General features: G+C 42.4%; 1 protein-coding gene across 2 annotated transcripts in view; it reads left to right on the top strand.

Moving 5' to 3' along the window:
• RGS5 (regulator of G protein signaling 5) overlaps positions 1-14,897 on the top strand; it is a 48,459-nt gene that overhangs the window by 17,546 nt on the left and 16,016 nt on the right. For both annotated transcript variants that reach the window (XM_044916300.1, XM_021698395.2), the window contains exon 2: positions 8,061-8,171. In XM_044916300.1, the coding sequence (XP_044772235.1) occupies positions 8,061-8,171 (111 nt within the window). The remainder of the gene's footprint in view (positions 1-8,060; positions 8,172-14,897) is intronic.

Raw genomic sequence — 14,897 nt, 5'->3', positions numbered from 1 at the left:
GGTGATGATGATGATTATGGTCATGGTGGTGGTGATGATGGTAATTGTGGTGATGATGTTGATGACCACCACCGTATGTTGCATGCCATTTATGTTCCAGGCAACGTGCTAATTTTTACATACTTTATCTCACGCACTCCTCACAGAAATTTTTTTGCCGAAGGCACTAACGTTATTCTTTTTAACAGATGATGGAACCAAGGCCAAGAGATATTATATAACTTGTATAAGGTCACACAGATTATAAGTGGCTGTTGAAAACTAACCTAAGTCAATTTATTCATATACAACTATCCAGTTCTTTTTGGCAGATAAATGTAGCTGTTAATGGCTAGGTATAGATGCTGGTTGCTTCTTTCTCCACAACTTTGGTACTGGCTTATGAAAGCAGGACCACCGTACATATAGTGAAACCCAATTGGCCTGTACTTATTTAGGCAAATAAGTATCAAAAGCTGGTGCAAAATATTTTATACAACTCGTCCTCTAATCTCAGTAAAGTCCTCATTCTTTGTGCTCTGACCACAACTTGTAGGAAAGATTCAGTCAGACAATAATATCCTGAGGTAGGATTCTGATACCCTTGCAGGTGGTATCAGGCAACAAAGAATCTCAGAATCAAGGCTTGAATGTAGGACTATTTTAGGGATCAAGCTACAGGTTCCATCTCTAAGGATGAAGAGATAATTACCTTTGTATAACCTTCCTATGAAACAAGTGGGGGTTTCCACAACAAGCCACCAGTCCACATGACTTGAATATCATTATCGTGACTGGAGAGAGCCCATTATCTAATGAACAAACCTACATGTAAAAACTCATTTCTAACATATTCTGCTAACTGGCAAAGCATCTGATGTTGATCCCAATCAATAAGGACAGCTGAGACACCTACAGCAATCACCTCTGGAGCATGATCTTTCTAAAAAGCTTGCTGACCACCAGTGCAATGTGAATTCCTTATTAGGGCATGTGGCTGAAGCTAATTCCTACATACATAAGGTCACACTGCAGTGATTACAATGAGCTGACATTTTTCATTTCATTGTTTTGGTTCCTTGTTTTGTGTTTGTCTTATTCAACTAAAATATAAACTCCATGAGAGGATCTTGGTTTTTTGTTCCACTGGGGATTTCAAAACCTATAATAGAGTATGGCACATGACAAGCATTTAATAATTTATTGAATAAATAAGTGAGCAAAAGGAGAACTCTACTGAGGCCAGTCTTTTCTATCTCTACTAAGACCCTAGGAAATAAAGTCAGTTTATTTAAATGAGTGCCCTGGTCAACTCCGTAGTTTTTACTGTGGGTTGCCTTGAGGGATCTGAAGATAACAAGTTAATCTGGGGTAGTCAAGGTAGGAGCTTGAACATAAGTGATGAGTGAATTGTCTATAGTTCATATTGAAGTAGGTTAATTCAGGAAAAAGGTAGATGCCAAACTGATAACATTCTCTCTCTACCATCATGACCCAGCACAGCTTTCTCCCTACACTTGAGAATTGATCTTGATTTTAAGAGGCCATTTTCCGAGGATCCTGGGGAGTTGAGAATTTTAGTTCCTGAACTGACCTGATTGTCCACTGCTATTTCTTTATATTCTGCTAAGGGTTTTCAAGGTCACTCACTAACCCCTGCCTCTCATGAGCCCTCAATGAGTAACAAACTCCATTCATCTCTAGCTCTAAAAGAGCCGCCAACAAGAAGGCTTTTCCAGTCTTCCACCAAATGAATCTTTCCAGATGGGTCCTGCCCGGTGAACACACACCCTCTGGGCTCCCTTTTCTCTATCAGCCTCGGCTTGGCTTCTGTCTACAGGATTCACACGACCACAGGAACTCAGAGGAGCTAATTTTTTCCTTTGTGTCTCAGATCAGGGGACTCTGGTGGATGCAGTACTCTCCAGCCGTGGAGACTGGTTGCTAACAAGTGTTTTAGAAACTGTTGTTTACCTTTTCTGGGTATTTATTACACTTTTAGGATCCAAGAAAGGGCATGTCCTTTTTTGTCTTGTGATATTTCTTCAGAAGGCAGCAGCCTGGAACACACAGATCTACTCTCTAGGTTAATTCTCCGCTGACGCGCACACTTTCCCATGACCAGCAGGGGGCATCTGCGACACAGATTAAAGCTGAATTGACTTTAAACTGGATTGTCCTTGAGACGCAACTGGTTGCGACACCTCTTTTGGAAATATAAAATCCCGGTTCTATACTTCCCAAAGGTCCTCTATCTTGTCTCCTCTTGACTGTTCCCAAGATATGTCTGGAGTCTAGAATGAAACCTGCCCGTGATGACCAACAGTCTTCCAACCACAGGACTGGTCTACGCCTCTTGGCTACTTCTGTTAAAGTCCTGATAAATTATGGTCTCACGATAGCTTCTGATCAGACTGTTAGTGGTTGTCATTGCCCTCCCCGCCCCTTCTCATCAGAGTATTGCCCGGTCTGACGTGAGGAACTGAATGAGCATGCTCAGTTTGAGCCTCACTTGCCTCTCCACCTCTTTAATGGATAACAATTAAATTCAGTTTCTTTAGAGTCCTTGTAGTCATTCAGTGGATTTTTACCTCTCCCACCCAGTGAACCAAATTAAAAACAGCCCAGTTCTCAATGACTTCTTCTGTGCCACACCCCAGTATTTCACTTAACCCAAAATGTAGTTTTACACTTAGCTAGAAATTCAATTCACTCACTCGTTTTTTTGATTCGTTGATTTACATAGCAGATCTTTTTTGAGCACCTCGTAAGTGCCAGTCCCTGAGCTATGTGCTGAGACTGGAATTGTGAACAAAACAGATATTGTTGGAGACCTGCCACTCTAATGGGAGAGAGAGACAAGACCCAAATAAATACACAGAGAAAAATGTGCAGATCGGTAAGGACCATGAAAGAAAAATACAGAAGACTCTGTGAATATCATAGAGGCAGCTCTCAGAGCTGTGTCTCCCATTGCACTGCCTGTCTGTTATCACATCGGCACACACGTGAGCTCCTTGAGGTTAGGACCTATATCCTGCAATTGTTATATCCCATCCACTGTGGTCAATGACTAGAAAAATACCTAGCATATAGTTTGCATGTACGTGTCCTATATTCTGCTGTTCCAACTGTCTCCGAGGCAAGGAACAATCTCTATAACCCTTGAAGCACCTAGCACAGGACTTTATATATAGCAGACTATCCGATATTCTACTTGAATAGAATTGTATTTTTAAAAATTCAGCTACATTTCTGTTTTGATTGATTGCTTGTACTGTTTCTCATACTTGTGCACGTTAAGGTAATAACTTGGATTCAGATTCACCCATTAGAAGGAAGGACCCAGGTGGCCCCGGGGCCTTTTGAAATTTGATTTCCTGGCCAGTATACCCACAGAAGGCACAGATTTAAAACCGCAAGCCCCAGAATTACTCAAACCCTTTCCAGTTTGAAATCACTAATGTGAGTCATCTACAGAAGGAATTATCTTCCTCTGAGCCTTTAATTAAAACTTCACCCAGGCATTTCAATTGATGTTATTTCAAAACAAGGTTTTCTTTGTAAACCAAAGGATGCCAAGATGGGGATGGGATGGGAGGAGATACAAATTGTTTCTTGTTCACCAGCCTTAATGTAATGTAGCCAGGAAAAATGCCTCGTGTATGGTCAAACAGAGCCCGAGACGGAGTTGAAATCATCAACGTGTCAGAAAGTTTTCTTCTCTGGACGGGGTTGTTTTGACATTAAATTCATGTCAGATACATCCAAGTTGATTTTTAAGGGGGAAAATAAAATGATAGGTTTGAGCTTTCATTTTGTTTGATTTTTCCACTTGATTTATTTTGTTCCCGTGTGTGTGTGTGTGTGTGTGTAGGGAGGGGTGGGGAGGAGAAGGCAAGGGGAGATGTTTCCCCCTTGTTCCGGGAACTCCTGAGGAGAAAAACAAATGTCGTAACACTGTTTATCCTTGCAAAAAGAATAAAAGGTTTCAAGTGGTTTCAACTCTAGTATCTGACAACTCTTCAGCCTGTAAACTTTTAGTGTTTTAGAAGAAGAGATGCGATCATATTATTCATTCTCTGTATTCCTGTAAACTCCTAATTAAACCAAATGGACTTCTGCCTTATAGACTCTCTTTAATGTCTGATATTTGAACATATACAAAGCCAAGAGTTGAAGCCATTGAAGGAAGTTTTAACAAAGCCCTGAATTTCCTTTCTCCTTTATATCCCCAGGGCAAGTATGAGAAAAAGAGTAATCTGATATACTGGTATGTTTGTCTACCCTGAGGAAATGGAATATAATTTTCTATAGGCAATGTTATAAATGGCCATTGATTTCTAGGTCATCCCACGAAAAACTTATTTAAGCAGTGATACTGATGAAACCTTAGTGGGTTCTGGTTCATTCTGGTTTTAAAAAGCTTTTGTGGGATGTCTTAACAATTTTTTTTTTAAGATTTTATTTATTTATTTGACAGAGAGAGACACAGCGAGAGCAGGAACACAAGCAGGGGGAGTGGGAGAGGGAGAAGCAGGCTTCCTGCCGAGCAGGGACCCCGATGTGGGACTTGATCCCAGGTCCCTGGGACCATGACCTGAGCCGAAGGCAGACACTTAACGACTGAGCCACCCAGGCGCCCCGATGTCTTAACAATTTAACCACCATTGATACAGTGTTTTCATGGGAAGATACATCCTGAAAGAGTTAACAAAAGAAAAACTTGAAACATACTGAGTTTGTAAGAAAGGATGCCACCTGTTTACACAGACACCGTCTTTGAAGGCACTTTTCAATCATTTTACCCCTTTTTTGTTGTTGTTTTCCTACCAAAATTGCCCTAGGCTGAGTGCTGTATGGAGGCTCCTCTGTCATCCTTCCATTCATCAGGAAGGTAGGCAAAATGAGCCCACATCATCGAACACAGCTTTCTGCTCTCCCTGATCACACTTTACACTCAAGCAATACAGAGCCACTTCCGCATCCTTTTGAACAATAGGCACATTCCCCTCTTTTTGCCTGGAAGGTCTGTCCTTTTCTTGTCCACCCGGCCCCTGCTGTACCTCCTGTGAGAAGCCCCCCTGACTTGCCCTTGTGGGCCAGAGCTCTGCGCTCTCCAGACATCCTCCCCTTGAACAGCTGCTTGTGATCGCTTACAAGTTTGAGGCCCCAGTGGGTTATCAGTACCTTGAAGGCAAGGACCAAGCGTTGTGTTTGTCTGTTTACTGCCTGCTGCTGACACAGGAAGCACGATCAAGGAGTCACAGATAAATGAAATTTAAAAACACTCCACTCCTTCATTCTAATTACCCCTTCATGTCCACCCTATTCTTTCACCAGGCAATCATACAAATATCTCTCTGCCTTTTACAAAAGCAAATAGCTCAAATGGAGCTAAAGATACAAGGAGAAAAAAAAAAAAAAAAAAACAGAAGTTGAAAGGAAAAAAAAAAAAAAACCACCAAAAACTTAAAGAACCAACCAAACAAAAAACCAAGCATCTGAGACACATTCCATAGATAATCCTTACCTAAACATTGGTGAGTGAACTACTGAGTCAAGGTTGAGGCTGAAAACAGTTGCTGCATGCAGCACTAACCTTAAGGGCAGCGAGTGAGGGGCACCCAGGGCCAGGAGGAGAGTGTTATGGATGAAGGTCTTCAAGAGCTGGGTGGGATATTATGACCTGACTGCAGAGATGGACCTGGTGTTTCTGGCCATCCTCCTGGATGCTAGCCAGCAGACGGTAGCCACAAATATTGCATGCATTCCCCCAACCCCCCTTTTCCCTACTCTCGTAATGTTTTCCTTCTATTCCAGATAAATATGAAATTGGTGATTCTTGTCTCCAGAGCTAGAATATGGCAGGTGGTGGGTGTAGTAATTCTTAGTAACCTATGGGAATCTTTTTGGATGTTTTAATTTGGTACTTGAAGCTAGGGAACACGGGTTGAGCTCAGTTGGAAAAATGATTATGCACTTAGAACTAACTTTGAAGAAGCAGTATTATATGCCAAATGCTCTGCTAAGTGATTCATATGCATTAGCATATTTAATCATCACGAAAAAGAGGATGTACTATTTTATCAGTCCCGTTTTCTAGGCAAAAAATCCAAACATTAGTTAATTTAAGCAACCTGCCGAGCTTGGAATCAAAATGACACTTGTTCTTATTCTCATGTGTTATATAAGCTCCCCCGCGGAACTTGCCCAGTTTCAAGCAAAGTGCCGTACTTGGGTGAGCTTGATCTGCTGGGGTGTGGGGTCCAACCTGGCTTCAACCAGAGAGAGGGTCCTAGGGAAAGAATGGGCACAGAAAGAAATGGAAAGGAAAAGACATTGTAGAAGTGACAATCTAGATCATAGTTTTAAAATTATATTTATGATACTAAAAGAAACTATGATACAACTCAATATTTATAGGTTTTTTGGGTAAGCTATACAGTCCATTTCCTTAACTTTTCCTCTCTGATATCCATGATTGTTAATCTCACACATTTTATTTACTTAAATTGTCTCATCACTGTTTCCATGTGAATGGATGGGGAAAGTCTATTTATAACAGCAAAGCCCTATCTGGCCACAAGATGAATCCCATCATAACTCTTGAAGATTTTGGTTCACATTAGCATGGACTGGGAGATAAATGTTAGAAGATGTGTGAGGAACAAATTCAAGGTATTTTTAGTTGACTCTGGGGAATGTTTGTGAGTGTTGACAGTGTCACCATGGGTTGTGCTGCCACAGGATGTAAAGGTATTTAGGACTCGATGCCCACCTTCACAGCGCCCTCATACCCAGCTTGGAAAACAGACGTGAATCAACCACCATGGTGCAATATGATAAATCCTATCTGAAGAGCTTCTGTAAAGTACTGAGGAAATAGTGAAAAAGCAGCTTTTTGGGTCTCTCCATATACAATGCCTTGCCTTATGGATTAATGCTTAAGATTTGCCTGGTGTTCTTTTGAGTTCAGACTCGCCATGAAGTAATGGATAACTTAGACGGTTAGTTTTGAAATGAGGTATGAAAACAGTTGCATCCTTTGGTAGAGGAAGGTGCAGAATTCTGATGACATCTACTCACTAAAATGTTGAGGGTAGAAAGCAGTGATATAATGCTGCTATCGTCGGTCCGTTGGCAATGAATACTCATCTCCTGATGGCTTACTGCATAGGAAATACCTCAGTAGCCATTAAGGAAGAATGGGTAAGCAGTTGGAAAAAAAAAATCAAATCCATCTATTCCATTATAGGGAATACATCTTCAGGCACAATACTTTAATTTTATAGCTAGAGATAGCTGAAGAAAACATCTAGATTAACTCTGTCACTTTATAGATGAGGGAACTGAGGCCTAGTGGTAAAAAATGATTTTTTTTTTGAATAGTCTACATCTAATTAAAGGCAGATCTGGGACCAAAGCTCACAGAAGACAGGTAGGCAACGCAGTGAGTAGCTCACCTGTGAACTCTGGAGTCAGACGGTGTGGGCTCCAGTCCCACCTCCACCACAGACTTGCTGGGTTGTCTTAAGTAAGTTATTTAAACACTCTGACTTTCAGGGTCTTCATCTGTAAAGTGGGAATAGTACTACTGTATCTGTCATATATAAAGTGAAAGAATACATGCAAAACAGTAATTAAGATGAAATGAGACAGGGGCGCCTGGGTGGCTCAGTTGGTTAAGCGACTGCCTTCGGCTCAGGTCATGATCCTGGAGTCCCGGGATCGAGTCCCGCATCGGGCTCCCTGCTCGGCAGGGAGTCTGCTTCTCCCTCTGACCCTCCTCCCTCTCATGCTCTCTGTCTCTCATTCTCTCTCTCGCAAATAAATAAAATCTTTAAAAAAAAAAAAAAGATGAATGAGATAATGCATATTAACCAGGGACATAAGAAGAGCTTGATAAATGTTCATTATTAGAACTCATGGGTCCCCATTTCTACATTAGTATTCTTCCTGCCCCAACAGTAAAAATGGAGTTTTGTTCATTTTTGTTTCTTTGACACAGAAAGAAGTCTGTGTTTCAGATCTGTATGCGCATATGGTGTTCCCATCCCGCCTTACATCTTTTCTTTCAGGGCCAAGGAGATTAAGATCAAGTTGGGAATTCTCCTCCAGAAGCCAGACTCAGCAGTCGACTTTGTCATTCCATACAATGAGAAGCCGGAGAAGCCAGCCAAGACCCAGAAGTGAGTCATGAGTATGGATTCCACTGTTTTTCCTCCAGAGGATGGCTATTTCTGAAGTGTATAGCACCATCCCTCATCTGGAGAGCTCTCCACTCTCAATTACTCATTGAAGATCATAAGACCCCTCAGAGACTTGGTTTGTAAATGAGCATTTTTTTTCTCTCCTATGTCTGGAGCATAATATGGGATACCGTCAGGTTACTTAAAAAATAAAGAGAAGGCCCTGCCTTGGGACCTTGTCTGAGAGACAGACCATACCTCATAAAATGGCACCAGGCTCCTCCTCAATTATTTACCACACAGAAGTATGACAAAAAATACCTATTCACCTGCTGCCTAGGGGTAAGGTAACCCGCTCCTGACCCCGTTACTTAAGATCAGTGGATGCTCACCTGCTAAGGAAGGAGCCAAGGCTGCTTCCTCAGCAGGAGGATAGAAATGGAAACATTTCCCTCAGGAAGATGGTAAGACCAAGGCAGACAATTTAAGCCTAATAGCTTCTTCTCCAAAATGTGATTCCTTCAGGGTCCACCAGAGGAACAGAAGACTGTTCCTTGACAGAGGAATGAATTCTTGCCCGGCCAACTCTATTTAATGCATATGAAGCATTTTTAACGCCAATCCGTAATTAGTATTCCTGATTGGACTTCTGTAGTTCTCTCTCCCTTCTCCCCTACCTTCGCACATGTATTTCCATCAATTTAGGCATGGAGCGAAACTATAATTCTACCGAGTCAAGCTGTTCCGGCAGGGAGTGCACCTCCCCGTTTGCACAGACTCTGCTGTGACTTGGTAACACCCCCCCCAGCTCGCACACGGCTTCCCCCTGTTCCCCCCGCTACGGGGCCCGTCCCTTCCCCCCCCCCCCCCCCGCAGACACCCTCCATCTTCCCCTTCAAACATTTTCATGGGCATGAAAATCAAGAAAGGAGAGTGGGAAGAAGAAAAGCCAAATGTACTGGAATTCCTTCGCTCTGCTATCTGAAAGCTTTGAGGAGATGACAGAAGGGCAGTAAAAACACAGGAATCCCTTTTAACCTCCATTTCTTTTTAAATTTGACATCTGTATAAACTGGCCAATCTTCCCTTGGTCCAAATGACCTTCAGCTTAATATAGCTGGATTGGTTGGGAGATAAAAAGACGGGTTCTTCTTTTTAAATCTTTTTCCATCAACCTAAGTGGGTAGTTCCATTCTCCTCTTATGACTTCAAAGTGATCCCCAACTGGAAGTGAGACATAATTGAGTTTGGTGCATTTAGAAAGAAGAAGCTAATTCAGCAGGGAGCGGCAGGCAACAGGCATTGGTGGGGAAGAAGAACCACATTTCATAGCAGCAACAGATCAAAAAAATCTATTTTGAAGTAAACAATGTGGTGGTCATGGATCTGTAGGAATTCACTTTAAAAAATAGGGTACTACATTTCCTGCTTTGATTCTCTGCTTTAATGTTCCACACAGACACTTGAGCGATTTGGCTTAAAGGGATTCGGACAGAAGCAGTTTGGAAGGAAAGCTGAGGTTGATATTTATTGGATGATTTTCTTCTCTTGTCTTCTATCTCCTTTCTTCTTCCAGGAGTTAGTTTGAATTGTTTCGGGAAAAAAAAAAATCCTTCATATCCGTAGAGAACGTGTGTCTCTACTGCATTTGTCAGTGACCACTACAAACCTTTCCCACCCTCTTCCAAGCCCCTAAACCCGTTCCACCTCCTCGGGTTTAGTAAATGTCCATGCCTTTTAACTAACAGGAAAAGACTGTGTTCTGCATGAGCTCAATCAATCTGTCTTCTCCCCACTTAAAATTTCTCTGTATTTTTGTACCCATGTTCTTCTCTCAGAGAAGAAAATAAACCTTCTCCAGACTGAAGTTATTTTTAACCCTCTCATCCTTTAAAAAAAGCAATCCCTTTTTTAAAAATCATTTTCTGAGGCGCCTGGGTGGCTCAGTCGGTTAAGTCGCCGACTCTTATTTTCGGCTCGGGCCATGATCTCAGGGTCGTGAGATCAAGCCCCATGTCAGGCTCTGTGTCAGGCTCCGTGCTGGGCATGGAACCTGCCTAAGATTCTCTCCCTCCCTCTCCCTCCACCCCTCCAGTCCCCCTCTCAAAAAAAGCATTTTCTATTTTTTAAATGGTTTTATTTTTCTCATTAGAAAAACAGAAGTCAAAAAAAAAAACAAAAAAAACAGAAAAGAGTTGCTCGTATCCCTACCACCCATAGCCAGGGTCTGTTACCATCTTAGTATTCTTAATTGCTCTTCTCCCTCTGGGCCCATGTTCCACTCTGAAAAAAACTCTCTCGGCCCCGCCCTCCTACTCCTCTCCCTTTCTCTTGTTTTCATCAGGGAGTTCTAGACACAGAACGTGTCAATCAAGAAGAGACTGTAAAACAACCAAAGCATCTATTTGGGGTCTTAGGGATGGCAATCTAGGAGACACAGAGTCGACCAAAATAAAAAATGGGCCCCCAATAGCCAGCGTGAAGTGCAGGCTTATAAAGGCAAAACCCACAAGGTTATGTAACTTGCTTTGGAAGAATTGTGATTGATGCAGGCAGACTTCTAACTATCTAATGCACGGTTGGCTGCTCAGCTGACAGGTATTACATTATCTCTATCTCAGTCCGGAGCAGAAGGATTGCTCCAGGAAGTGGTCCAGGTGTGACTGGCAAGAGTCAGTTTGGAGATGGGCCCCGCTTCCTCAACGTCTGCTCAATTCTATTCTGAGTGACTCTCAGTGATGCTTGCTTGGTTTTGAATCTTCTTTCACGAAAGCTGCTGCTTCCAGGATCTTCTCTTCACTCTTGCTTATCCAGTTTAGACCTACTACCCATACGACCCTCTCTAAAGCCTCACTTTGACCCGTTGCCAGAGTTCGTCTGCTCAACGGTTGGCCTCCTGAAAACTCTCTTCCTTCACTTCTAACCCTGCCTTCTCCTCTCTCTCTCAGGATTCCCACTTTTGCCTACCGTCTCCATGTGTGAGCATTCCCCAAGGCTGTGCTCTAGGTCCTCATAATGAGTAATAAACAAATCAGCACACCACATAAATTTAGTTTGCAAAAACTGTTACCATGGCTTGTCATAGAATCCATTGGGAAATGCTCAGGAGCTGATATAGACAGTTTAGTTTATATAGTTTAGTTCTTATAGTTTATTTTATATCCCAGATGTTCCTTTGCCCCCTGCTATGCCACTAATTTTTAACCACATTTTGTTGGTGGTGTTTTAACTTTTTAACTCCAGAATGACCTCCACACATAAGCAGGACCCAGCCATACACAGGGGAGAACAGTTACCAAGCGTTCCCACACCCATACTCTCACCGGGTGAACAGCTGAGTGAGCCTGACTGCCGGGATTACAGTTGTATGTACAATGTTTGGCCCACACAGAGACAACGAAAAGTGCCAGGTTTTTTTATCTGCATCCCCATCCTCGGCGCCCAGGTCACTGTTGGCCATGGGGTAAGGGCTTAACAAATGTCCATGAATGGACTTGAGCGGAGTCATGACCATATTGCCCTGTGGGGAAGGAAGGGAGAGCAGAGCGGGCACCTAAGTGCCAATAAATAACTGGGATCTCATTTTCCTTGTCAAGAAGAAGAGCATGTGAGAACATTACCAGAAGTGTTTAAACGTGTGCCAGGGACTGTGTGGATTTAAAACAAAAAAACAAAAACAAAAAACAAACAAAAACAAGGATAGGAAACCACTGGTGTTTCGAGAGGTTAAAATACTTTCTCATGGTTACAGCTTAGGAAGTGTCAGAGTTGCCAACAGTTGGAGTAATGGTTTGTGGGGCCAACATATTCGAAATGGAAGTTTCGGGTCATTTATGGCTTTCATCAACCAGACTAACTATGGGCACACAGAATCATCATGAGTGTTTGCATTTGACGCATGCTTATTGCAGTACAGATTAATGTTGCAGGGGGTGCGCCATCGGACAGGTGGAACGAGAGAAATTCTCCATGACCAACAAACTCTACCATTAGGCAGTGAGCGCATTGTTGCCACGTAAGAGATTCGACAAGTACATAGGTAAGAGTTTAGTAAAGAGAGAGAACACTTCCAGTCGAGATGGTCACTTCCTGGACCAGTTGGCATTTACACTGGGCATTGTAAAACACACAGTTAATCATCTCTATAAATGTTTATTTTGCCTTTCATGTGAACTGGCTTCCTCCCCCTCCCCCCACACCCACACACAGAGTCTCCGTGCCCACTCTCTGTGGTCAGCGATGACCTTGCAAACCAGGGCACTTATTGGCCATTTAGATCTGCATCTATCTTGTTTCCAAAGAAGTCAGACTTAATGAAGGCTGGCAAATTCTGAGAATCAGGACAGGATGAACCTCTGCTACCTCCTCGGCTGGTAATCAGAACACTGGGCTTTATGCTGTGGGGCATGCGTCCTGCTCAACTGTGTCCTTGAATCAATTTGGACTAATTTAACCCCCAGGCGGGCTCTGCACATGTCCTTTTCAGGAATTTAATCTTGGCTGTGATGTACTGCTGCTATTGATCATTAGTCTGGTTCTAACAAGACCATTTGGGAAAAATCGGGTCTGGTAGAATGCTTAAGTTGGGTGCACCTGCTTATGTCATTTCTTCTTCCTGTGCTCCTCTATACTAACCAGAAGAAAAGAGGGGGAAAGAAGGTGATTTCATTTTATGAGAATATTTATAAAATCAGAAAGAGATTCAGTGAGTGAGCCAGGCCTTCCCCTTGCTCTGTTTCTTCTGTCCAATTATTTAATGTCTTGCTGTTTCTGTCAACAATTGATAGAGCCTTGGTGCGTGTCTATTATATGCAGAACATTGAACCTGCTGTAGTGAAGAAATTACGATGTGTAAGCCCTGAGTGCTAAAAATGTAGATATGAAATAATATATACATGGGAAGAGTTCTCAGTATGAGGTAATAAAGAAGAGCCAAAAGGAGTTACGACCTCTAGAAAACAAGTCCTTTTCTGGTTAGAAATAAAATGAGGCAGAAAAATATAGGGACATACTTGCAATCCCTTCCTCATGTCATTTCTCTTTCCTGTGCTCCTTTAGACTAACCAGAAGAAAATGGGGGGAGCAAAGGTTGTTCACTTATTAAAAATAAATTTCCAAGGAATTGGTGTGGAGCACTTGATCAATGACACCTGTGTTTCTAGCCAGGAAAACAGAAACTATGTGAGATTTTTTCACCATGTTTAGTCTTCAAACAGTAAAAACATAAAGCTTTATGGAAAGCCAAATAATTAAGACTCCAAATCTGTACATATTCTGCAATGAAGAACATGGAAGTGAAGGCAGTATGCACAGCACTTAAGCCAAAAAATATCTACTGCCATCTTGGACTCCTTACATAAAATAAAAGACAGCACAGTGAAAAGTGGAATTAGCAATTGTCTTATCAACCTCAGCTGCTAATCTGAATGCTTAAAACCCCAAGATATTATTTAAAACACACACACACACACACACACACACACACACAGAGAAGCAGGAACGTTCCTGGACTGTCTGAAGAGAAGATAAAAAAAAAAGTGAAGAGCTAAGGAAGTTCCAATTTAGGAAAAACACCTTCATTGGCCTTAATATTCTTTTATTTTTTTTTTAAGATTTTATTTATTTATTTGACAGAGAGAGACAGTGAGAGAGGGAACACAAGCAGGGGGAGTGGGAGAAGGAGAAGCAGGCTTCCCGCGGAGAAGGGAGCCCAATGTGGGGCTTGATCCCAGGATCCCGGGATCATGACCTGAGCCGAAGGCAGACGCTTAACGACTGAGCCACCCAGGCACCCCGGCCTTAATATTCTAATACATGCCTTGTTAGTCTCTTTTGATTTGACAAGGAAGAACTCACATCACAATGCAAGAGTTAGAGCAGGGGGGCCCCAGGAGAGCACAGTCAGCCATTTTTTCCCAGACAACAGCAGCCTGCCTTGACACAATCCTGCTGTGAGAGAAGAATTGGTGGTTTTAACAAGATAACAGCAGGGTTTATGCATATATAAATGTTAAAATAAAGACAGCCTAAGGGGAATTATGTGTTGGCTATTACCTTCTCCTTTTGAGTCAGCATCTAGAGCATTTATGTACAACATTCTCATTCATGATGTATAACCACTTTTCTTCTCAGAAAGAGAAAACCTTTTAAAAATCAGTATCCTATCCTAACTGGGCAGGGAAAATGCACCCAGATTTTTAAAAATGTAGATGTACCATGATCACATTTCCACCATGAGGCAGCATCCCACATTCCGTCTTCCACCAGCCTTAATGATGGCGATAGGATGTGGGATCAAATGCCCTTTGCTGATTAAATTGGGCAGCTAACGGGAAGCACTGGAGAGGCAGAGAACATGAGTTCAATCCCTATAACGGGGCAACTGGATTTCACTTAGTGACGTTTGGGAAAAAAGATCACAACTGGAGATACTGTCGTGAGATATACAAGAATGTCAAGACACAGCTTCATGACAAATAGACTTTACTTCTAAAAAGAGACCCAAACAGATTGTTCAAGAGGAGATGAAAATACACAATATTGAGGCGCCTGGGTGGCTCAGTTTGGTTAGGTGTCTGCCTTTGGCTCAGTGCACGATCCCAGGGTCCTGGGATCGAGCCCCTCATTAGGCTCCCTGCTGAGCAGGGAGCCTGCTTCTCCCTCTCCCTCTGCCTTTCCCCTCCACTCATGCTCTCGCTCTCTTGCTCTCTCTCTCAAATAAATAAA

The sequence above is a fragment of the Neomonachus schauinslandi genome, chromosome 6 (assembly GCF_002201575.2).
Source record: "Neomonachus schauinslandi chromosome 6, ASM220157v2, whole genome shotgun sequence".
Taxonomy (NCBI): Eukaryota; Metazoa; Chordata; class Mammalia; order Carnivora; family Phocidae; genus Neomonachus; species Neomonachus schauinslandi.
The sequence above is the reverse complement of the archived record's forward strand: the minus strand, read 5'-3'. Positions and strand labels throughout refer to the sequence as shown.